A 26,597-nucleotide genomic window follows, 5' to 3' on the forward strand; every position below is an offset into this window, starting at 1 on the left:
GGATGAATTGGGAATCTCGTTTCTGATGCAGGGAAAAGAAATGTAGCCGTTGAGGCAACTTTTGGTGGCCTGACAGAGGCAGCCCACATGTGGCCTATCTGATCGCCTTTCTAAGAAATTGGTACCTGTAAAAGAGTTTCCAATTCTTATTAATTTTTACATTAAAAATAAATATTTTATCAAAATAGGATGATTTAAGGATTTAGAATTTAGGGTTTAAAGTTCGATACAAAATCAGAGTGGTTGGTAGTTTCAGCGGTAACCCTCCGATCATGATCAACAACTATTTTAACCGTCCAATCAACGACCATCTCAACCATTCAATCAACAATTATCTCAACCGTTCGATCAACAACTATCTCAACTATCGTTTCATATTGGATCAACCATGTATATATACATATATAATATAGATTTATTTTTAAGTGATAAGAATTATAATAATAATAATAATAACAATTCATTTATTTATAAAATTATTAGTGTGGGACTTGAAAAATATTAATAACTAATAATGTAGTTATGACAAACAATGAACAATAACAAAGTTAATCTTACTATGAAATAAAAACTTGGTAATAGTAAGTAAGAACCTAGTAATACATGCACTTTCTTTCCTTCATGCATCCTGATACAACAAAACTCGAATTAAGGAGCTACATGCTCTAGCATGCTAATGCAATAAAATTTTAAAAAACTATACTATCAGAGTGGTGGAAGAAGTGCAACAACCATACTATGAAAGAACAAGAGGAGGAGGACAAGGACAAGGATTGCTTGACCAGGAAGAAGTACATCAACCATGTTCGTTTCAAATTTAGGTGGTTTGCCACCTTTCTAACACTAAATGGGAGGGGGAGTTTGTCCAAGCACCAGCCCTTAAAGACAAGTTTACAATGAAACAACAAACTTACAAGCAAAATCATTGATAGAAAGATAAATGAAAACCAGGGTTGTGTTACCTAGTATAACCGCTTTCTACAATCTGGTGCCCCACAATAGCATGGCATCTGCCTGATCTGGCCATCAGGGCCTACCACACTGTCGAGAGGATAGCCATAATCATATGTGAGCTCCTGTACAGGATGAAAAAGTTCAATGAGTCATAATAAGGAAAACCTGGATCCAAAAGAGCACAAAAAGTTTGGGCAATATTAGTCAAGGAAATGACTTATCATATTTAAGCCTCATATTAGGCCATGAAAATACATCACTGGAATTTTCAAAGTTCTGCTTTCTAGAGAAGTATGAAAATATAATCTTTTACGAAAATACATTCAGAGTTCTGCAAAAGTAAGACAGCTACAGATGGACAGGGCATCTTCAAAGACAGAGTTGACCTTGTCCCTACACAAGCTGTTTACTTCCTTATGGGTTGGTCAGTGCCAAGGGAAGAGCCACATAAAATGAAAGGGGTACAATTGCAAAAGCTTACACCAATAATACAATTAAGATGAATAAACAAAGAATAGTTTATTCTAATATTTGAAAAATTCTTTACTTACAAGACCCATTATGTGGTGCAAGCCTAGATGTGAGGGAGAGTGTTAGTAGGAAGCATAAGTGTTAAGAGAAGTTGATTTATAAGATTGAACGATAAGTCTCCCAAGTAGTGAGTCATTTTGGGATGGAATTGGACTCAATCTTTATATGATAAATTTGAAAAACAGCATGGTCAAACAGGTTGTGCAACAAGGAAGTTCTACTAATGAGGCTAAGTAAAAACAGGGGTCACTGTCCAAGGAAGAGTGCAACAAGTTACTACAGCCGATTGCACAGGTGTCCATTCGGCATTTTAGAGAAGAAGCCACATCTTCTACTTCCGTGACTTCTTTAGCTTTCTCACCCCTCCATCAGAAATTGGAGAATCAAGTCTGGTGTCTCAGAAGAAGCATTTTATCCTTCTGGGAGGCTAGCTGATGGGTTTGAGTCTGTTTTCATTCAGTTAAACAAAAGCCCTTATTCTTCAGCAACTTAGAATGTCTGAAATGGTAAGTTATATGATGAGGAGCATTATTGTTTTTTGGCTGACTTCTAACAGCTAATAAAACCCCATTTTCCCCTTCCATTGAGTGGCTCCTCTTCTTTTCCCATCTCTCTCTTCCCTTTATTTTTCTTCTTTCACTATTGTTATCGTTTTTACTGGTTTTTGCAGATTCAACAGACACCAAAAGCAAAGAAATCGATTGATAACCTGAAGAGGAGGTATGTTTTCAGCTGCAAAGAGAAGTACTCTGGCTTGCTTGATATCATGGTGAGAGCTCAAGACACACTGGACAAAGAGATTTGGTTGACAACTGTGATTAATGAATCGTGCCACATTTCCTGCAGGTCCTGCATCTATGCAGTACTCTGGCACAATTTCTGACTTCTTTTCATCAGCTCCCTCAAGGTGGGCATTTGCATGCACTGAAACACTTCCAATTCGCCTCTAACAAATCAAATGGACAAAAGTATGAGCTAGTGCATGAAAAAGGCAGAACCGATCATAAACCATCCACTACATTCATTAAGGGAAGGAAGAAATGAGAAAGACACCACCTCCCGCCCATTGAGCCCCTTCATCGTCTGCAAGCAATCAATCTCAAAAACAAAATTATCCTGCACAACAGAATCCAATTCATCTGTCCGCATAAGTATGCCTGTATATTCACATATTGGAGCCCCTGCTGGAATATGATCCCAAGATCTAACTGCCCACCCCTTATTTGGGGTTCGAAATACCTGTTAAAGATTTTTTTAGAAAATAAAAACCTGTTAAAGCTTAAATTGCTGTAGTACAAATAAAAAAATGACATGTTGTATGAGAATGAAAATTCTGTTGTTAGACAGAACTTGACTCACAACCTCAAGTCGGTATCTCAACCCATGCTGTGAAGTTCTGTTCACACAATTATTTCCACAACCACAGTTTGGCCCACATTCAAACACAACAGGTTTTGCTTCCACTAATCTGACAAAGAGGTATTGACATGCTCAGTAGCTTGAATGGACAAAAAACAATGACCATAAACGATAGGATATTATCCATGACATGGAGTAAAAATATTCAGCTAGAATCATCCATGATATTAAACTACAGTAATTGCTGGAAATGGCAGCATCATTGACAAAGAGATCCTTATTGGCAGGATCAATTAGGTAAGGCAGCATCTCAGTTTTTATAAATTTTATTTACCTCTAAACTATTGAAAAACATAAACTAGGGTCATAAAAAATTAATATTTCATGAAAACCAAAACCGTCATACTGCTTGACTTGGAACAGAAGCCAAGTCAAATTCTTCAACTTAAATCTCTTCTAAGAAGACCCAAATAACGAAGTTGCAGTTCCACGCAAATTCTGAGAAAACAAAAACATAGAGCTCACCTTCCACCATTTTGACGTACATATGGAAAGTCAGTACCATTTAGTCTTGCACAAGCACATACTTTGGGATCAACACAATGCCCTCGGCAATTGCATCCACCACCAGCTGGTGGAAGCTCCACATTTTCCCTACTTTGCAGGAAGTTGCAGTACTCATAACCTATACAAATGTTATAGTCGACTAAGTGAAATCAGACAGAACAAAATGTTACCAAATGCAGTGTCTGCATCATCATTTCCAAATTAACTCATGCATTGATCCTTTTTCTCTTCCAACTTAGCATCAAAGCAATGGAGGAAGGAAGTGTCAGAGTTAGGTGGTTCCGATCCACCTGAGTTAGGTTCCGTCCAACTGGGTTAGGTACTTGGCTTTCCGCACTCAATAGACCGGTCTGTTAAGTGCGGAGAAGATCATTTTTTATGGATATACATTCTTAAAATATCATATGTACTCTTTGCTCTCATTACATCATTGGTTGTAGACCAAGGAATGAACTGTAGGTATCCTTCTGCACTAAAACTTTCACATTAAATTCATACTTGTTTTTTCTGCCCTAACACTCATATAAGAGTTAAATTTGAAAGAGAAATGGAAAAAGAAGAAAGGAGAGAATTCCAGCAGACTTGAGTTCGGTTGTTGGTCAACACCTATCCCTAAATTATTTACTGACAGAGTGATGCTAATAAAATGACAAAAATATCACAAAACTGCAACACTGATTACTCATAAGTTAGAAAACAATACACTTAAACCTTGTTAAAATTTGTGCAGTTTTGGGTAATTTTCCTAGAGTACGCAAATACAATAACAATCAGCAACAAAATCCTAATTCATATCCTAGAGGTAACATATGTTACAGATCTGATGAAAAATGGCATAGGTCTAATACTTCCACGTAACCTCAAAATAGAGGGATGAATGTTATATGCTAGCAAGACCAACCTATAGGCAATTTGGTTAATGATCATAAAGATGTGGAAGATGAGTTCGGTGATGCACAATGGGCTTATGCTGATGAATGAAGAAGTCTTGTTACATACAGCCAAACAACATGAACCAAATTCACAATGCCACAAAATGATTCGGACCGAATGCACAATAAAAGAATTGGTGTATGTCTAGTTATAGACAGCGCTTAGGAAGAAAATAATATAACGAACAAGGTGTTAGACAAGTTTGGCTTACATGTCTTGCCTCATTAAAATCCATGTTTAGCTTGATGGATACAAGGTGGACACCATTTTACTCCCTATGTTCGTTCAACTGATCAACTTGAGGGGGACAGTGAGAAAATCAGCTCAAGGGTATTTGGCCTATTTTATATGATCAAATATTTTATATTATGGCCCTATCTTGTTCAGCATGTTTGATTTAGTCTGTGAACAAATTTTTATATTCATAGGAAGAGTAGAATGGGAGTTATAAAGGAATAAATATTTTCTATGTAACAGGAACATTTTTGTCATTACAATAAATTATGACTTAAACCTAAATAAATAGCATTGGGATTGTGCACAACCCCCCCATGCAGCTCATCCAAAGCTTTGACATCTCTCTCTCTCTCTCTCTCTGTAGATTTTTCACACTTTTTACATACATCATATAAACCTAAAAATTGAACTCAATGTACATCATAAATAGACGAATACTCCCTAACCTTAGAGGGGAAAACCAAGTATGTAAAATACTCAAAATACCCTTGACAATTACAACTTTAACACTCCCTCTCAAGTTGGAGCATATATCTAAAAGCCTAAACTTGTTATAAAAACTCCCTCGATCTCATTTTCCTAGAGCTTTGGTGAACACATCACCAAGTTTATGAATGCATTGTGGACTAGGGATCACGAAAATCACTTCACTTAACTATGTTTTTATGGGAAAGTGGTTATGGAGGTTTAGTACAAACAAATGAGCTCTGTGAAGAAAGATTCTTTGTGCAAAACACAACTTTCCTGATGATGATGATTGGCTACCCCCAAACCTTACTCCCAAGTATGCATCTCCAATCTGGCATCATATATGCACAAAAATAACTACTTTTCAAAGAAACATTAGATTTGGAGTTTATTCTGGTTTAGAGGTTTAGTTTTAGGAAGATGTTTCGACAAGCAACAGATCCTTAAAAGATGCTTTTCAATCTCAATATAGCCTAGCCCAGGACCCCTTTATCTTGGAGACAGCAATGAAAAATGATTCTGGGTGGTGTATTCAATTTCTGAAACCTCTAACTGGCTGCCTTGACTCTGCATTTCCTGGCCCTGCTAAAAGGCCTCCCGACCATCCCCTTCAATAACAATGACAGAGATAAATTCTTCTGGTGCCCTGAGTCCTCATGTAATTACACTGTTGCCTCAGCTTATAAATTACTGTCAAGCACTACAAATAGCTCCTCTCTCCCAGCTGTTGCTTGGAAATTGATTAGAACCCCAAACACAAAATCTGAAAAGGTAATTTACTTATAAATTGGTCAGCTTATAAATTTCTTTAGTGTGTGCTGAAAGGAGGGACATGGGTACCAGCCCATCCCTCACTTGTCGTATGTGCAACTGAACTGATTGAAGCATTGATCACTGCCTTTTCGATTGCCCATTTGCCAATGAGGTCCGGATGTCTTTTATATGCAGATTTGGTTTATTCTAACGCAGTCACAGCACACAGATTGAATTCTTGAGATATCATCTTTCCTATTGGCCACCTTGGCTCCATTCTGTGGAAAATCGCTGGTTAGGTGGTGCAATGAATTTTGTAGCTTGAGCAGAATGACAAGATTCTTTTTTTTCTAAAGAAAGCTTCATTCTGTTTGTCATTGAGAACACCATGCATCAAGCCTTGGCCTGGAATCAAACAAAAATTTCAGTGACTATAGAGGAACAATTCTACAAAAGAATTGGAGATGTATGCTGGGCTAACTCCTGCAAACTTTGCTGGAAATCAGACTTGGCAGATCCCTCCAAACAGTGGTTTGAAGCTGAATATGGAAGTTTCGAAGGTTAATCAAGGGGTGGGAGGCATTGGCAGTGTCATTCAGGATTTGGAGGGTAAAGCTCTACTACTTACACTAGGCACTAGGAGTTGTTGATATGAATGAAGCTGAAGTGGAGGCTCTTTTCCAAGGCATTATCATTTACAGCAACTCCTTGGGACCCCTTACTGTTGACGGGGACTAAAAGAATGCCATCACTTGGGCAACTAAAGAAGTTGACCTTCTATAGTGGTTCGATTACCATTTCAATGCATATATGATTTGAGAATCTGCATATAGGATCGTAGACCGAGTGGTGGGTCATATATCTACTTAGCTTCTGACTAAGAAGTATTTCTCCTCGTTTTTGGGCACCCCTATCCGTGAAAACTGGAGAAATTGGGCAATGATACACTCTGGGACAAAGGTCCCAGTTTTGCAGGAATGGATTCCTCCTGAACCCGGTTACCTTAAGTTGAACTTTGATGGCTCTTCTCTTGGTAATCCTAGGATTTCTGGTTTCAGAGGGGTTATTTCGGATCATTCCGGTAATCAACTTTTCTCATATGTTGGCCCTCTTAGGCATATCCGACTCTATGTCAACAGAGTTTCATGGCCTCCTCTCTGGGCTCCGTGTTTTTAGAGACAAGTGCAGCAGTCCTCTTCATATCGAAGGGGACTCAAAGGTGGTCATTGGATGGTGTGAGTGTGCATCCCCTCCCCCGTGGCCTCATTGGGATATGTTTCGGGAGATTTTAGAAATTACCTCAATTGTATCTTGTATTTGGTCTGACATTCCGAGATCTGCAAATTCGGCAACAGATGTGCTTGCCAAGCAGGGAGCTACCCTACAATCGTTGGTTGTAAGGCATTTGCTCCCTCCTCTTTTGTAATTTTTCTTGTTTATATAAATACATTTTTATAAAAAAAAAAAACAAAAAAGATTGACTCATAATTGGCAAGTTACTTGGCAGCACAACCAATGCTATAGTAGATTTGTCAGAGCTAGGTGGTTCCGTCCACCACTGATGAGTTAGGTACTTGGCTTTCCGCACTTAACAGACCGGTCTTTTGGGTTGTATTGGCTAGGCGTTTGACATGGTATTAAAGTTGGGCACCACGTTCCGCGTTCGAATCCCGGCAGAAGCGGTAGAGAACAAGAACGGTGGGTGTCAAAGCTAGGTGGTTCCGTCCACCACTAATGGGAGGTACTTAGCTTTCCGCACTTAACAGACCGGTTTTTTGGGTTGTATTGGCTAGGCATTTGACAAGATTAGCATGCTAAAGGCGGATCATCCCTTTACCAACACGTGATTAACTTTGTATTTTAATTGTTTTTTAATTTTCCTTTTTGTCTTTGTTTTTCTTTTCCTGTGCTGCTGTTTTTCTTTATGTAATTATCCCACATTCAAAAAAAAAAAAAAGGTATGGTTCCTCTCAATTTCTCTACTGTTTTGTCCTTCCTTTCCCTGCTTCTTCCAAGTTAATGTTTTCTTTATCTGCAACACTCATAGGTTGCCTATTCTGTGTTTTTATGCTATTACACAAGGGTAATGGCTTAAGTGATAGTCTAATAATCAAAAACTGATTTTTTCTGCCTGCCTACTTTCTCTATGATCAATAATTACTCTTGAGAAAGTTTTTTTCTGCCTAAACCTGTCTCCTTTTTACACAATGACTGCCTGCAAAAGCAATTCTAAGGCTGATGTGTTATTCTTTCCAGCAAGCAGAAATTATCATATTCTATCTGGCCCTCAGAAAGGCTCGTGCCTGCCCTTCTAATAAGAGATTGTGTGTACCAACCTTCCTAGATGCCTGCATCAGCCTTTCTACTTCTTATTTTGGGTGTGAGTTGATGCTTGTTAGTAGTTGAGTATTATCCTAAAGTAAGATAACAGTTATTATGGCTGATTCAAATGATATAAAGCCTGCCAAGGTTGATGAGAAGGACAGTAATATTATGCAGAACTTCTCCGTTAAGTTGAATAACAAGAACTATGTGGTCAGGACACAAGTTATCCAAATCTTTCTCAGCTCGAATAGAAAACTGAATTTGTGACTGAAGACCCACTTATTACTCAAACAAAAGACCGGGAGATTTATTTTAGTGTTTTTGGACATGTTTTGTTTTCTGTATCTTTTTAGGGTTGTAATTGGGCAATCTATATTTTTCGAAAGAAGAATTACAGCAGCCATCTTGGCATTTTCCTGTTCTCCATTTGTGTGCTCTAGGTTTTTAATAAGGAACCCTCGACTTCTCAACTGTTCTCTTATATCACCAAGGCAAGACCCTTGTTTTGATACAATGTAAAAAAATTTAAAACCAATAGCTTAACCGAAAGAAGGTGAGAGCTTCAAGGTTGGGGTTTCAAGAGAGATGAGCAAAGAGAAAGAGAAAAAATAGTAGAAAATATTAGGATTTACAAACCCCTCTCTCCTCTTTATAACTCAAACTTTAGGAACAAAATACAATTAATAAGTACATGTTCTCCTGTTCTTTCTTTTTTTTCGAGAATTGACAAATTCACTAGAAGGAAGAGAAAAGGCTTTGCCTTCAGACCTTTAATAAAGCACACCTTTCAAAAAAAAGAGTACAAATTACAAATTTCATTTCAAAAAACAAAATATAAAGGCTACAGGCCAGCCAAAATGATTGCACAACAGAAAAAAATAGATAAAAAATACATAACACCACACTAGAGGGCACAATCAAAAGGCTAAATCAACCACAGTCAACCAGTGCCCAGAGGGTAAGCATGAATCTCAATCCACATTGAATACAATAAAGCATACTTGAGAATTGACAGGAATTCTATTTTTGTACACCATGTGCTCAAATTGAAGTTATGTGAGAACATATAAACTTGTTGTACACAAAATTGCAAATAATCCAATTATTTACTTCAAAATCAAAGTTGATTTACTTCCAATTGAAGCTATTTTCTACTGACTACAAGTTCACAATAGTTATAAAATTTTCATTTTCAGTTCTATTTTTTTTCATGTATTTGGTCTCACATTCCGAGATCTGCAAATTCGGCAACAGATGTGCTTGCCAAGGAGGGAGTTTTCCTACAATCTCTCGTTGTAAGGGATTTGCTCCCTCCGCCTTTGTAATTTTTCTTTTTCTTTTAATAAAAATACATCTTCATAAAAAAAATAAAAAATTTTCATTTTCAGTTCTATTTTTTCTCTAATTTATTGCATATTATTTTATAAACAAGAGAGAGATTTTTGAAGTCCAAGCCAATTTAAGCTTCTTTTGATAGTCTAAACTAGACAGTGGCACAGTCAAATTAAGGATGAAGCTTACCCGTTGGAGAAACCGGTGGCACATCAACCAAATTAGTAGCTCGAATGGGAAGAGCTTCCTGACCTTTACTGATGTCTTCACAGACCAACCTATGAAAACAGAAAACATTAGAAAGCCCATGGCACCATATGATAAGAGAGATGAGAGTTACTAACTTTTCCTATGTAAAATCATTTACCCACGAATTTCTGAAAGAGTTCGAGGTACCGCTGCTCTGCTAAATTGAACCTGTACTGGAAGGATGAGCTATAAGAAACTGTTCAAAAGTACCTAAAGGACATTTAGTACCCCAAACTAATTGAAGTGAGAGCATTCCTTTCTTAACAAACTCTAGAAAAAATTGCAACCCTCTTTGTCAACCATGAGAGCTGATTTTTGCATATAGAAGTTGTTTTGTTAAATAATTAAGTTGTACGGCACCATCACAGGATTTGGGCACTGTTTTCATATTTTCCTTTTTCCAGTGTTCTTATCTAAATCGATGCAAAATGGGGTACTTTTTTCTAGTTTTTCATGGAACAGGTACATTTTTCTAATCTTGTTTATTACGAGAACCAAATTCTTTCCCTTTTCTTCTCAGGCCCTTACATTTAATTTTTTTCTAACCTAATATCTATCATGTAAAACATGTCTTAGGGCTTCAAATTACGGCTTGAAAGTTCTTTTTTTCTGCTGGATGCTTGAGTACTTTATTCAAGAACACAGCTATAGTTTGTTTATTTCTCCTCAAATTTAGATTTCTAATGGGACATTTTAGAATGTTTTAGTCACTCACTTGACTCCATTTCTTTGAAGAAGTGAGAATCTCATTAAAGAGGGAAATAATATACAGAAATGCAAGTCAAGCTAGCCACTAGCTCCAAAAAAACAACAACACGACTCTGATTTTCCAAAAAAAAAAAAAGGATATAAACATTCTCTTGACTCATTAAAGGCGAGAAATGTTTCCTTATGGTTCTTATAATGGCAATTCCCTATTTTTTTTGTTGTAGGAGTCAGAGTGCTGCTCTGAGCAAATATTTACATTACCATATTTGTGATGAATGGGAATTTTAACCCAATTAAATTTATGTATCCCTCTTTTCCACTAATGTTAAGTCTGCACTACCCTAATTTGGGCTCAGCTTTGTTACTTGAACATGTTTTTTTTTTATTCCCTTGTGGACTGGCATATAATTCGCCTTTGAAAAATATCAAAGAAGCAGAGACATAGAAGAAGAAGAAAAGAAGAACAGGTGAGAGAGAACTATCACAGCATGAAACCAAGAGTCCTCCAAGTAATTGTACTTGACTACAAGAAGCTTCTTCGAAAGGGAAGACTTACCACCAGCAAAATGCCACAACCATTTTGCCAAAAGTCCTTGGTTCATTAGGCGACTGAATACCTAAGCCAACCTTTATCCTTTGGAAGACACTTCTAACAAATACCAAATGGTAGCGGCACTGATCAAAAGCCCCTCTCCAAAGGAACTGACACATGATCCCTTCCATTCTACCAACTACATTGGCAGGGCAAAGCAAAGAACGATAATAATCCAAAATCCCTGCCAGAGTTGCTTTACCAAGAGTCATTTTACCTACCAGAGTTAGATACTTACCTTTACGTGTGGAAAGCCTTCTTTGGAGCTTATCTAAAACAGGGTTTCAAAGATCTTGGGTTTCTCAACCAAAAACAGAGGAAGGCCCAGATACCAAATAGAGAAAAAGACAATTTGGCAACCAAAAGCTTCAACAAAATTAACCCCATTGGAGCAATGGTACTTCATTAGGCAAGAAAATGCTCCATGTATGCTCCAGCAAACCAGCTTGACACCCTAACTTAAGCAAGACAGCAAAAACTTCCTCCATAAAATTCACTCATTAATCTATTCGTATATGGTACCAGAGCATTCTTTCAAAAGCCTAGAGCACATGAAGATCTGCCTAAAATTTCTCATTCTTTCAGTTTTGCACATGAAACAGGTTAGCTCCATAACATTCAAGTAAAAAAAGGTTTGGCTGAACATATTTCAAGCCGAACTCTTCCAATAAAGGGTAGGCAGCAGGAAATTTAAAAACTTTTTTTGTCTAGTTTTATGTCTGACAGTGAACAATTCTGATTTCTTCAAAACTAAGAAACGGATTCCAATGAGCTTGACAAGGATGAATTATTGACATTATTAAATAAGCCATCCCATTTAAAAAATCTGTGAAAAAATAAAAAATAAACTTAGGAGGCAACTTTCTCAATTAGAAAATTGTTAAGTTGTGGAGCCTTATCCACAATATATTGATTGTTGTTTCATTAAGGGCAGTTTGGGGATTTCACTCTTGTATTACGATTGCCCTAATTTTCTCTTTATAATTGAGGGGAGGCGCTATTAGGGTCTTATCACTCATCATCCGAGGAGCATCGTTACGGCCTGAGAGAGGTTAAAGAAAAACACCCGTAAGTGTTTGTGATTTCTATTGTAAACTTTTTTATCTTTATAGTAGATTACTGCAACGGCAGAAGACAGGACCCTTGAGGCGAACCTGTATAAATCTTGTTGTGTTTTTCCGTGCTTGCTTTTCTTTTTTCTTCCGCGATTATTATTATTGCTCTCGTTAGTTTGGAATTAGGGCATCTAATTCCTAACAAAAATGAGATAAAATCTTTCAAATCAGATAGGTCCCCTAGTTAAGGTGATAAGATCCATAAAAAATTTTAAAGAAAAAGATAGGCTGAAATCTTATTGTTTGTAGAACATGAAAAATGTTCAGTTGAAAGAAAATGTTCAAATTTGTCACTTTGTGTTACACAAATTGATCGAAAGGAAAATATGTTCTAGTGCTAAATCAAAACAAAGTTTATTAAGGAACAAAAAATTATAATTATAGAATTTAGATCTTTGAAGAAAATAAAACTCGACAATCATAGAACTAAAGTGGTACAAAAGTCACACAACTTCTTGCATGCATAGTGCTGTAAGTATTATGGGCTTCATGGAAACTAATAAGTTTCCAACTAGGAGATTAGAGGTTAAAGGGGTTAAGCAAGCTTGGATACCAAAAGGTACTCTAAATTTGACTCAATGTGTAGTGACCACAGGAACCAAACAAATTGTTGTGTCCAAGGTTACAGAATCTGCACACTATGAGTGTCTCCTCTTCCTTTTTAGTGCCATTCGAGGAAGGTGGACTGCCGCCCCTCCCCTGTCTCTCTATCACTTAAGGTGGACTGCCGACCAGTTTACATAATCCCTAAACCCTAACCTTGATCAGTGTACCCGTTGAACTGACAAACCTAGCCTGGTCAACCAAGCTATTATACCATTTTAAGGTGTTGCAGTGTTCTGACTCGGTGGAGGGACCAGTTCCAGGTTAACATGGTCACCAGCCAATTTAGTCTGAACCTGATACATTGCGGATAATGCATTCAGGGGACATAGCTCTTCGTACTTTGTTGCTTTAATCAGAAGATCTGAAGATAAGACTTGAACTAATGAGTTTAGTGTTTCTAATACCTGGTTGGTAGTCAGTGCAGGCTGCCCTTCAAGCCGCCGTAACTTGTATTTAAAAACAGTGAATCCAGACACACCTTTCTCAGCCCAGTAAGTCACAACCTGCAAATTTGGAGTCCAATAGCAGAAATCTATATTTTGATCATCCTCAAAGAAGAAAGGAAAACTAGAAGTGATGCCCAAAGAATCAAAAGAATTTTTATACAGTAGAACAAGAAGATGATGAGCTAATAATGTGTACCTTATATAGGCCGTCATAAGTGTAAACTTTACCAACGTAGCTGTAGTCTGACACATGACCACGGGTTACTCTAACAGGCGTCTGTTGTTCCATACTGTTCTGAAAATTTAGAGTGAATCTTATCCTTAAAGACCTGATCCACTAAAGGAAACTGAAAACAGTAGACACAGCAAATATTTGCTTGAATTTGTAAAAATAACTGAATAGCATATACACAAAAGATGATAGAAGCTGAGAGGTTCACATGCCAGAGCCCAGATGCGATAGGAATAAACTAAAAACAGAAAGAAAAAAGAAAAAAAAACTCAACAAGCTGATAATTGTTGAGAGCTGATAAAAAAGTCGAAGTTCTATAATTAATGGGATCAATTTCTGGCTTTCTTTATCTAAGTGCATTTCAGTCACATTGCTTATTGTTACGAGAGGATGGGGCTCATGTCAAGGGTGTTTTTATCATAAACATAACATACATTGAGTTAGTGAAGAAAAGAGCGAGACAAGTTGTTCAGCCACCCAAATCTTACCGGATTCTCTTTGACACAAGTTTGCTGGTTGATGACTATTTTCCAAAACCGCTTCAACTCTTCACTTTTACATTAGAGCTGATAGGAATAGGCCCAAATAGATATATAAATATCCTATGGTTATTAGTTGGGAAATGGCCTCCTAACTTGTCTAGTATATAACTACGTGAGGGTGGAGATGGCCTCCCTTCCCCCTTCCCATCTCCTTCCGACTGAAATAAGATAAAGAAGATCTAACACCAAGATCTAACAGCAAGATCTAACACGTCATAAAGGAGACTCCTAAGATGCCAAGGAGGAGAAGTCTATAGAAGAAAGATAAAAAGAATAATTTCCCGATAGTATTACTTTCATTGATACATATATTTATAGTTACAAAATGATAAAAAGATGTACATGAATGTAGAGTTACAAGTGTACATGACTATAGAGTTAGAAGTTGAGACCATCTCAACTTCTCTTATCCTGATCATCTTGATCTCTATCAAAGTCTGCTTACTACAAATTAACACCACAAGCGAATCCCCTTCTACAATGAAGGTACAGAAGAACTTGTCCTTGAAAATTCTCAATTCGTACACTAAAATGAGAGCTCAACACCAATAAAGTCAACAACACCAAGAGGACAGAAAAAGAGAGGAGAGTGGTGTCCTTGCTACCTCTGAAAACCCATCCAAAGCCATTGGAGCGGGATTGCTGATGGAGCTTTTGTTGAAAATTAAGTTTGATGCAAGCAAAACTAGAAGGAGAGCACCACTTCTAAGGATTCTCATTTCCCTCTGACAGGAGAAAGATTGAAAAGGACCTTTTTTTGCTACCTTTTTAAAATATTGCACCACAATGGAGTGAAATTCCACCCACATTCCATTGTTTTAAGAAGAAACAGAGTGATTCACTTTTTTTCGGTGAAGCAAATTCCAACCCGACATTTCCTGCCCAAATGTTGTCACTTCCTCTAGCGATTTTCACTTTCCACTACAACTTTTCAAGTGCTCTAAAAAGCCCATAATGTGAAATCTGGTGAGTTTTGGTGACAAAGTGAAAGGGCCTAATGAAGTTCATACTCCTATGTGAGGGTTGAAAAAGATATAGACAACAGTACCATAATTTCTAACAATGAAGTTAAATGGGCAAGAAAAAAGAAAAGGCTTCTACTATCATGCAATGGTCAATCAAGGTTCCAAACCATTCACTCGATAAAAAAGTTGCATCAGCTATTTCCTTGCTTCAATCATGTCCCTTCATTTTAACGCAAAGCGTGCCAATTGGAAATGCATCATAGAACTATACTTCCCTCAAGGGTTGAAAAAAGAAGTCCATCCCTATTTAGTGCAGTTCATTCAGATATTCAGGGTTTGTATCAGGTCCAAAGTCAGTTTAGTTCCACTATTTTATTTTCTCTGTTGATGACTATGATTCCAACATTTCAATTCTGCATTCTGATCATGCCCTAGCATTTATGAGCAAAATATACCTAACTTCTATTCTTCTCTTGGCATTCTCCATTAGAGGTCACATGCATACACTCCACAAGAAAATAGAAAGATTGAACAAAACACTAGATATTGCCAAGACTTTTCTATTCCAAATGAAAGTCCTAAAAGATTTTGGGGATATGTCATCTTCACTGCATGTTATTTTGTACAATGTATGCCTTCACTACTTTTTGAGGTCAAATTCCACTTCAGATGGAGTGGGGTCGGTCTACCTGGAGTGGTGTCTACCAGCCACCTTAATCTCTATGAATACTCTTTGAGGTAAGTGTGCCAGTTGTTGTCCTCCATTCCAGAACTCAGTTTCTGTTCAATTCTTCACTCGTTATACAAAAAAAAAAAAAAAAAAAAAAAAAATGGCAAAGATCATCAAAGGGACTGCATCAAAGAGGTACATTTACAAAGAATATGCCTACAGGTAAACCAAAAACAGTATAACATAAAGAAAGATAAACTTCACTAGCTCAAATGGCACAAAGTTATGGTATAGACACCTTGAGTGCCAAGTTCCCATTAGTCAGCTCTTGATCCTGCATTTGGCGCTTGTTTCCAAGTAGATTGTTTCCACCTTGACCCGTGTAAACCACTTCATCTAAATTGTCTAAATCATCTTCATATTGGCCTGATATCACAATGGACACTGCCAAGGGCAAAGTATAATTTTTGTAATCATCCTGTAATATTGAACAAAGAGATAAAGATACAAATCATGTATAGACCAGAAATCATGGAGGAAGTATAAGGTGGAAGTAAATAAGAAGTATGACGCATATTTGCAAACCAAACACAATACCTAAGAATTGTGAATGCTTTTTGTCATATTTAAGTACAACTAAATTTAGCAAATCACGAGTAATAAATGGAAATAAACTATTTTAACATATAATCTGCTTTGTAGTGAATGGAACTGGATTTCTTACAAGAAAGTACAATGAGTGAAGGAGTACTAGACAACACATCAAGATTAAGACAGTTTCAATCTTTCACAAAACTTTGTTCTCTCTTAACCATCACAAAAACCTAAGAACAAGCCAACCCTATGTGCTTCAGAAAGAAGTTTGACAATGTGCATCTATGGGAGCAGAGAGTTCACCAATAAGCTAACTAAGCATCAATCAAAAAAAGAAATGGAATCATCACGAGAAAGCCAATTTCAATCTTTCAGAATTTAATAAGCAGAATCCTTTTAAGTGTGCATTCTGCCAAAAGCTTTTCCCATTCAGAAATTTCCAATTTTAGATTTTACTCTAAAGTTGGGTCCAAGGCCCAAAATGACTAGCCAACTTCAGAAACCTTTTTCCCAACTAATAAACTCAAGATCTTTGTACTCATTAATCCATGTGGGACTATTCCTTAACACTCCCCCTCACGTGTAGGCTCTCTTTTGTGGCTCTACAAGTAGATAATTTAGGTGTAAGCCTTCTTTTGTGGCTCTACAAGTGGATAGTTTTAGGTGTAGACCCTCTTTTGTGGCTCTACAAGTGGATAGTTTAGGTGTAGGCCCTCCTTTGTGGCTCTACAAGTGGATAATTTAAGTGTAGGCCCACATAAGAGTACCTGCTCTGATACCATGTAAAGTTGGGTCCAAGGCCTATCCCAAAATGACTAATCAACTTAGGAAACTGCTTTCCCAACTAATAAACTCAAGATCTTTGTACTCACTTGTAAGGACTATGGACACTACCTATCTCACATTGGTATGATATTGTCCACTTTGGACCTAAGCCCTCGTGGATTTGCTCTTGGGCTTTACCCCAAAAGGCCTCATACCAATAGAGATAGTGTCTACACTTATATATCCAAAATCCTCCCCACTTCTAACCAATGTGGGACTTTGGTCGTATAACCAACAATCCTCCCCTCAAACAATCATCTATCCGTCCACTCTCTACCAACCCGGATTTTCCACTCCAATGCATTGGAAGCACATGCCTTACATGGAGTACCACCTCTCTCGAGGGCATACTCTATCCAGATCAACTCCTCTTCACCATGTTGGGACCAAGACACATCCATGAAGAATCCGGAGCACACCACCTATCCAATAGAGCACATCCACGAATCCCTTTGCGATTTAATTTGAGGCCCACCACCTTGGTTTGACATTCAAAGGATCCATCCACCATGGCTAACTCCGAGGTATAGCTCTGATACCATTTGTAAGGACTATGGACACTATCCTATCTCCACATTGGTATGATATTGTCCACTTTGGGCCTAAACCCTCATGGATTTGCTCTTGGGTTTTACCCCAAAAGGCCTCATACCAATAGAGATAATGTTGACACTTATATATCCAAGATCCTCCCCACTTCTAACCAATGTGGGACTTTGGTCGTATACCCAACATCACCAATGCATGTGGGACTATTCCTTAACATGAGCAGGTACTCATATGTGGGCCTAAACCTAAATTATCCACTTGTAGAGCCACAAAGGAAGGCCTAAACCTAAACTATCCACTTGTAGAGCCACAAAAGAGGGCCTACACCTAAAATTATCCACCCACTTGTAAAGCCACGAAAGAGGACCTACACCTAAATTATCCACTTGTAGAGCCACAAAAGAGGGCCTACATGTGAGGGGGAGTGTTAATGAATAGTCCCACATGGATTAGTGAGTACAAAGATCTTGAGTTTATTAGTTGGGAAAGAGGTTTCCAAAGTTGGCTAGTCATTTTGGGATGGGCCTTAGACCCAACTTTACACTTACAATTAATAAAAACCAAAACCGTCAAAATTTTCTCAAACAAAATTCTCAAATCCTCTTTTCTAACATTAACATCTTCAACCAACAAAGCCCAATGATAGACAACAGTAGAAACCCATCAAAATTAATTGCGAAATTTAGATAGATACCAATTTGCAATAATCTTTTCGAACAAAATCGATGCCTTTAAGCCAGTGGCTGTGCAAACCAACAGCCACCATTTCAGCTCGAGAAAAGAACTGATGTCCAACATTGATACCTGTCATCACAGCAAGAGACAGTAAGCCAACAACCTTGGATCTCTGGATTTTATAAACATAGTTTGGAGTTGCTAAAGATGATGCCCCTTTTTGGAAATGATAGGAGAACTTTTAAAACTTCAGATCTTATTACTTCAGAAAGCTAATGTACAAAATACAGAACAGAGTTTATATGCATAACAAAGGGCATCAATGTGTTGCCCAAAGACGTAAAAATCATCATAATCGTGGACTTGAAGACAAGAGAAAGTGGAAAAGAAGAGAGAAGAAAGAGAAGGGGAGAAGAGATGAGAGGAACTGTCGTACAGAAAAGCAGTCTTGTTGGGGGTTCAAGCTCGACCCCCAATGTCTTAGATTAGTAACTTAAGACAATATTGCACATAATGACCAGATTGCCACTCTGACTTGCAAGAGCTATACAGCCTAAAAGAGACTAAATAAAAGAAAAAAATTACTTTATATCTTCCTAAGACATAGCTCAAACTAAGAGCAATATCATACCACATATACATGAGTAAGAAATGACCAAAATACCCCTAATTTCTTAACATTCCACCTCAAGCCGAGGCATTATATTAAACAACCCCAGATTGTACAAAAACTATTAAACACATTTTCTCATGGGCTTTTATAAATACATTTCCAATCTATTCAGCTGATTTGACATATTGAATAATGACATGCCCATCCATCCCTGCATCATGAACGAAATGGCATATTCAACTTATATGCCATGGAATACTGGGTTATTAGCAATGACTACTACTACTTGGTTAACACATTTTAAAATCATTGGATCCTTTCACACCAGACTGAACTCCTTCAATATAGATCTCACCCACATGAGCTCACTCACTGTATGCTTCATAGTGTCTTCAGCCTAAGCACGTGGCCTTGCCAAAATACTTTTCTTCTTGATTTTCCAAATTAAAGAGGACCTTCAACAAATACCCAATACCATGGTCAAATTTTGATCCTGCATAATTTGCAGAACAATAACCCATTATCTCCAAGTTTGCTTGCAGTTTATAGGAGAACCCTTTTTTCCACGCACTCCTTTCAGATATCTCAAAATCCTCTAGGCTACCTCAACATGAACTTTTTTGGGATTCTCTATGAAAATCAGAAAAAATTAAAAGAAAGCCTTGAGTATAGATTAGAGAAAGCAGAAAAACAAAAACTAAGGAAAAGATTAGGAAAAGATTGTGAAGCAAACCCAAGTCAAAGATGCAAGAGGAGAGTCATGTTCCCCTCTCCGTCATTTACTTTCTCCTCTAAGTCACCAAAGATACAAAAAGTCTTCAATGCCCTTAGGGCTATAAATAGAAGACATCCTCTTCACCCTTTTTTTCCAAATGGTTCCATGAAATTCAAATGTATAGCTTTATTCTAATTTACAAATGCTAGTTTACCCTTTCCTTAGAGAGTGACTTTGCTCTTAAATTACACCAATGAGGAACCATCTTTACACTCATTCAATACATTCTCCTATCGTAATATTGAAGCCATTTTTTTTGAAGTGAGAATATCAAAGTCATAGCACAATGTACAAAACCAAGCAATGGTTTCCTAAAAAACACAAAACCACCAACCTTCAAGGGCACCAACTCTCTTGGGGTATAAAATTGCATTTGTCTCCACCATCTGCCAATAACATCAAATGGATGCTTAAAAGATCATCCAATAGCACGATCACTATATGGTCCATATCAGTAGTAGATAATGCATGTTGCCACTTGCCTTTGTCATTGCTTTCAAATCCGGTCGCTTGGAAGACCCTCTAACATCTTGTGCAGATGCATTTTTGCCCTATACAAATTTTAGCCTTTCTCTATTAGCTACAATAAATCCACAGAAACATAAGGTCAATATTATAAAAAGAGAAATGTTGAATTATATGCAGGGGTATTATGGCCAGCTTACAATCTTTTTATTATCCCAGAAGGATAGGAAAATATTTTACTCCATGTGGTAGTTAGGTGGTTTTCAGCTTTTTATAACATTTAATTAGAAATTTATCGTGAGTTTAGTGTAAGGTGTCATTCTGTCATTGTACTGTATTTTTACTCAAGTGAATATTTAAGAGAGATCGATTACTAGATCTCTAAGGTGTTCTGCAAATAACACAGCTTCCTTCTCTCTCTATTGCCTTCTTCTCTTCCTCTGTTCTATCTTTATCTTCTCAATTTATAACTTTTACATAAATATGTGGATTAAAGACAAACCTTTATACCATCAACCAATAAGTTGTGGGACAGAAAAGTGCCCACGAGAAGGGTTGACCCAGGAGAAAAGGGAGGAGAAACTTTCCATAAGTATTTTCCTTTTTATTCGATGTTCTTCTTGTTTTTTCTTCTTTCTTGATCTTTTTCGCTTTCTTATATTTACTCTTCAAGGCCTCACTTGTGTTTCTCTTCCCTTAATAAATCCTCTCATCATTATCAAAGAAAAGAAGGGAGAAAAAAACACTGAGAAACTTAGCAGAGAATCAATCTTTCCTTTGATACCTTGTAGAATTGTAAGTTTAGAAATGAAGAAAGTGGGAATTGAAGAGGAGACAAAAAGCTAGGAGAGAAAAAGAGCAGTGCAGGAAGAGAGTGTCGTGGTAGGGGATCAAACCCAACCACCATTTTGTTTTATAAGTAAAAATGTAGTGAAAAAAGTACAAGAATATCCCTCTTTAAAATACACATCTCAACATATCTCTAAACAGATAAACAGTAGACAAAGTACATAATGACAAATATAAGCATCCTAATAAAGAAAGAAACTAAAGTATCAAAATACCTATAAGCAAAATTACCTAAATGCCCTTCAGGATACATTATTCGAGACATATTAACATTTTCAAAAAAATTAAGACACTTTCAAAACACAACAGATTACTTGAGAAACTGAAACAAGGCTTTTCATTATTCTCAAATGTATTTCAACACCAAGATGTGTGCAAATACTAAATTCATGATGCAACAAGGTCAAGAAAAAGAAAATGGGTTAGAATCTGAACTGCACCTGAGATTTTGAGGCTTTGACATTTTTCTTACCATTGGCTTCGACTATGTTACACCTTTTTTCCTCTTCCTATTACCATAGGAAGAAAATATATTAGATGTTTGAGCCCAAAAACTGGCTGATGATAAACAAAATCAGTAGATGTGCTAAGCAATTAAATATGAAAAAATTTCACCACAGAGTAGAAAAAGAGGGGAACTTGATATGAAAGAACATTATAATTTACTAACACTCCATAAAAAGAAAAACATCCAAAGAAATTATCACTCATGTGCCGATAAACTGTAAACAATATAAATAAAACTTAACAAACTTGCAGTGAAGAAGGAAACACAAATGTCTCACCAACTTGACAGAAGAACCAAAGTACTAGTTTTCCTTTCCTATACTAACTTTGTTTTTAAATTGAGAAATGATTTATTCGTCTCATCATCATATTTTGTTCAACTGATGAGAAATTACACAATAATATTTCAGAAATCACCAACAACGATATACTCACTATTAAAACTTTAAAAAGAAACAGAAAAAAATACAGTAATAGTAAGACAATATTCTGAACGGTCATGTACTTCTTCAGTTGACTCTCCCATCACCACATTGTGCCATAACACCAGTAAAAATTTTGTAAAGTAGATAGATGGAAGAGAGACTGAAGAGAAAGGAGAAGAACTAACAAGAAGAGGGAAGCAAATAGGTCTCCAAGGCGCAGCCTACCTGATGGGAGGAAGTCAACCCGCATCCTCTTTTGCTATCCCGCTTAAGTGATTTTATAACTTGAAAAAAATGGCCATCACAAGAGGACTTAGACATCAATCAGTAAAAAGACTTAAAAGTATCCAGAATTTACAAGTTCCACCACACCAACTTTAAACAACTAGTCTGGGCCACCTTAACTACAATATTACAAAACTATCCACATGTGAAATTACTAAAAAATTCCCCTAACTTCTAACACTCCCCTTCAAGTTGGAACATACATGTCAAGTAAAACTTGGAACAAAATTATTGAAGTCTAGCTTCCCAAGAAGCTTTGTGAATATATCACCAATCTGCTCAGTTATCTTGACATGTGGGGTCACTACTAATCACTACATCTCTCACAAAGTGAAGATCAACTTCTGTATATTTTGTTCTCTCATGAGAAACAGGATTACTGGTAAAAACAAATGGCTGCTTGATTGTCACATCTAAGCAGCATAGGACTCAAGTTTTTAACTCCTTTAAAATACAAACTAAATCCACAGAAGTTCACTTACAGTACGAGTCATTGCTCGATAGTCTACCTTTGCATTGGAACATGCCATTACATTCTACTTTTTACTCTTCCAACAAATGAGGTTACCTCCAACGTATACATAAAAACCTATGGTGGATTTTTTGTCCAATTTAAATCTGGCATAATCTGCATTTGAGTATTCTTCCACCTTGAGGTGATAATAAGGTGTAAAGAATAACCCCTTGCCTGGAGGTCCCTTCAAATAGCATAAAATCCTCTATGTAGCTTCAAGATGAACTTTGCAAGGATACTTCATAAACTGGTTTACCACACCGACAAGAAAGGCAATATTAGCCCTTGTTACAATCACATATATCAATTGTCCAACCAATCTTCTATACATAATCATGTCTTTCAGTAAAAGGTTGTCCTCACCCTATAAATTCTGACCAACATCCATATGAGTATCCAATGGTTTAGCTCCTAATAACCTACACTCATATAACATGTAGTAATGTACTTCCTTTGTGATAATACTACACCATGTTTACTTTTGGCTAATAAAATACTTCAAAGATCCAAGATCCTTGGTTTGCAAGTGCCTGCTCGAATACTCTTTCACTTCTTCTATCCTTTTTTTATCATATCAAGACAGCACAATGTTGTCTACATACTCAACAAGAACTACACTCCAGATGCTCAATGTAAAACAAATAAAGAATGATTATAGTGGCTCCTCACAAATCCAAAAGCTGTGACAACTTTACTAAACCTATTAAATCAGGCTCTTGGACTCTGTTTCAAACCATAAATGCATTTATGTGGCATACAAACCTTCTCATTCTCCTCTAGAGCAATATACTCAAGAGGTTGCTTCATATAAACGTCCCCACATAGGTCATCATAGAGGAACGCATTTTTAGTGTCTAGCTAAAATAAAGGCCAACCCTTAGTTATTGCAACAGAGATCAAAATTCAAATTGTACTCATAAGAGCCACCAAAGAAAAAGTGTCAAATACATTTACTCAATTTGTTTTGAGTGTAACCTTTAGCCACCAATCACGGCTTATACATTTCAACTATCCCATCAACATTATATTTATTGGTATACACCTAATGACAACCAAGAACAGTGGCATTAGTAGGAGGCTCAACTAAGGTCCAAGTCTGTCAAGTCTATAAAGCATCTATCTCATCATCCATAGCTTTATTGAACTTAAGAAACACAATGCATCCTGCACTTTAGTAGGATAAAAACACTAGACAACAAAGTGGCAAATAACCAAAATGATGGAGATTAACTCTGGAAAGAGACATACTTGGATGTAAGATAATGTGTATTGTTTCTTTTGGCAATGGGAAGATCCAAATCATCAAAGATTGGATCCACATGCTTGGAGGAAGATGGTCCAAACATGTTAAAAAGAGTCATATTTAGAACTTGATGTTGTATCCCACTGCGAGACTGTTGCTTGTGTACCATTTTGAGGTGTTATACCTGCAAAGGTTTACTTGGAATTGAAGTAGAAGGTACAGTAAGACTATTTATAATTGGAAGGGGTATAGGCGACTCAATAGCCATAGGATGAAACAAAGACTCAAATGAGGCATTGAAAAATAGTATAGTTTCAAAAAAGGTCACATCTACTAAAATATATAATCTTTTATTAGCAAGATCATAATATTTATAGCCTTTCTGACTATAAAGACAACCAAGGAAAATATATTGTACAATAGGAGGAGACAACTTATCATTTTGTAGACCAACACCCGGGAAGGGACATCAAACAAGGATTTTTCTAGCTTAAGAGATGTAGAAGAGCAGTGGCACTGGTAGTGGCTGGAGGAGACGAAATCGCATCGTCCCGTGAAGAGATATGGAAGAGCAGCAACACTGGTAGCAGTTGTGTGTGTGTGTGTGTGAAGGCTAGAGATTATCTTCTACGGCGATGGCCGGAGAGATAAGTGAAGGACCGACGTGGCAGAGGCTCCGTGATGGCTTTGCAGTGGCACAAGTGTGCGGCATTGGGCAACATGATAGGAGTCTAGAGGAGCAACGATCGGAGGTCGGGCCCAGTGCGACGATGGGAGAGTGCGAGGCGGACGGGTCTGGGAAGGCTGCTGGTGCGATCGTCGGTCGATGGAACCGACGGAAGAGAGGCAGAATCAACAGGCGGTGGCAGCGATGGGAGAGGAATCGGACTAGAGATGATGGCAACGGCTGATCGAGAGCTCTGATACCGTATAGGATTTAGGAATTGAGAATAATATTTGTCGTGATTTTCAATGACGAGGAGACAGGTATTTATAGAATTACAACATTGACTATAGAGATTACAACTCTTTAGAGTTTGAGTTATGGTACTTGTATTTGGATCCTTATCTTTATCTCTATCATGATATACATATTCAGAAATTTGTGTTTTGAAATAAGAAGATGAAACTACTCATGTATACCCGGGAATAACCAACTTAATCATTTCAATTTTCATACTTATTCGTTTCCAACTCAAATTGGATTGATATTGATTACAGATTATCACCAAAGAATGAACAGAACGAACTGCAACTAAGAATAAAGGACTCTAACACCACTGACCTTCAGAGACACGAAACATTAAAACCCATACCTATGCCAAAACGAAATCCACAACAAAGCCCTTGATTGGCATGACTCGATGCTTATTCTAAATTTAAAGAGTTAATGAATGGATCCGAGAAAGCTATCACCAAAATAAAGAATAGAAACAGAAACGAGCAATCAGGGAGAAAAGACTTTATATAAATGGACAATACAGAGAACGGCCAAGAGGAATAGCGTATGTTGCACAAGAACAAAACAGTAAAGCAATTGATCGAATGACCTGAACAAAATGTAGGTAGTAAGTATTGAAAATCCTCAACGTTTCCTTCACCCTTGAATATACGCTTCTCCCTGAAAAAACCGTCGTCGAATCTCTTCCATTACCCACCGATTGATCTTCAGGTTTTTCAGTGGCAAGATTCATCAGAGGGTCGGAGCCAATAACTACATTAGTTGCCACCATGTCTACTTTAGGCACCACTTTTCCGGACGAGCCATTAAATTTCCTTTTCGTGATTCTCTCCTCGTCACCGGGGTTCTTCATTCGCGAGCTATAGTCAATTCTAGCCTTGGTTTGAAGCCTCGCACTAAACCTCCTCTCGATACCTCTCGAGAAAATCCTCTGCACACGCTGCGAAACACTTTTGGTGACCATTACACCAGCTGCTTCGCCTTCCACCTCATCGTCAATGGGAGGAACTTCAGAAACCGCATTCTCTTCCACATTATTCTGCTGACGCCAAGCTCTTCCAGGAGAAAGAAGAGGGCTTTCAAAGGACCGAGAGTCCACGACAGAAGACGAATTTGCCTCCATGGAAATAAAAAAGGGGCAGCTGAACCGACTAACAGATAAGCCAAAAGTCACTAGAGGAGTGAAAATGGCAAATTAGGGTTCCGACCTAGGCTTTCTCCTATTCACAGAGGTAGTGAACTAAAACTGAACCAGAGCTTTCGTTTTTCCCTCTCAGTTGAGCGTTAGTTGAAAAATAAGAGGCGGGAAGCAACGTTCAGGTGGAGATAAATCTAATGCGCTTCCTGAATTGCCACTGGCGGACTTGCTTAATTACTGTTAGGCCACCGGTGTTGATATGTAACTCCACCATCCCTAAAATCCATTCCAATTCACAAATAAATGGATTTTATTAATATTTAAATATATTTTTATTAATTAAGTGGATATGTCATAAATAAATTTTATACTAAAATTGATTGGATTTATTTTATTATATTTATATATAATATATTACTAATTTGATAATTCTACTCTATCAAAGGTGATTCGTGTTTTAACCACAATTTCAACCCTCAAACTCATTTTTAAGCTATTCTCCTCCTTTATGATGATAGACATTTCAAAGCAATAATTTAACGACAAATGAATTTTCTATTAGGGCAAAATACAATATAGGAAAAAAAAAAATCAA

The 26,597-nt window shown here is 37.2% G+C and overlaps 1 protein-coding gene across 1 annotated transcript; it reads right to left on the reverse strand.

The window, feature by feature from the left end:
* Positions 1-757: 757 nt before the first annotated feature.
* On the reverse strand, positions 758-25,987 carry LOC137952757 (histone-lysine N-methyltransferase, H3 lysine-9 specific SUVH4-like). The gene is made up of 15 exons (XM_068799815.1): positions 25,454-25,987; positions 21,370-21,438; positions 20,098-20,166; positions 19,950-20,001; positions 18,247-18,356; positions 15,883-16,062; positions 13,372-13,470; positions 13,134-13,232; positions 9,827-9,876; positions 9,649-9,737; positions 3,370-3,529; positions 2,848-2,953; positions 2,542-2,724; positions 2,195-2,431; positions 758-1,076 (listed from the first exon to the last, which is right to left on the reverse strand). Exons 1-15 carry the CDS (start codon positions 25,985-25,987, stop codon positions 963-965), a joined length of 2,151 nt encoding a protein of 716 aa, XP_068655916.1. The 3' UTR covers positions 758-962.
* Between the last annotated feature and the right edge of the window lie 610 nt (positions 25,988-26,597).

This window comes from Aristolochia californica, unplaced genomic scaffold, assembly GCF_029961685.1.
Source record: "Aristolochia californica isolate CCGP_79_NKW_82.1479 unplaced genomic scaffold, dmAriCali1.0.hap1 SCAF_16, whole genome shotgun sequence".
In the NCBI taxonomy this organism is placed as follows: Eukaryota; Viridiplantae; Streptophyta; class Magnoliopsida; order Piperales; family Aristolochiaceae; genus Aristolochia; species Aristolochia californica.

Excerpts from the sequence above, each read along its gene's own strand:
- LOC137952757 (XM_068799815.1), bottom strand. The coding sequence starts at position 25,987 with ATGGAGGCAAATTCGTCTTCTGTCGTGGACTCTCGGTCCTTTGAAAGC. Across the intron at positions 20,167-21,369 it reads TCAAAGCCTCAAAATCTCAG|GGCAAAAATGCATCTGCACA; the intron begins GTGCAGTTCAGA and ends AAATTTGTATAG. Across the intron at positions 13,471-15,882 it reads ATGGGAACTTGGCACTCAAG|AACAGTATGGAACAACAGAC; the intron begins GTGTCTATACCA and ends CTAAATTTTCAG.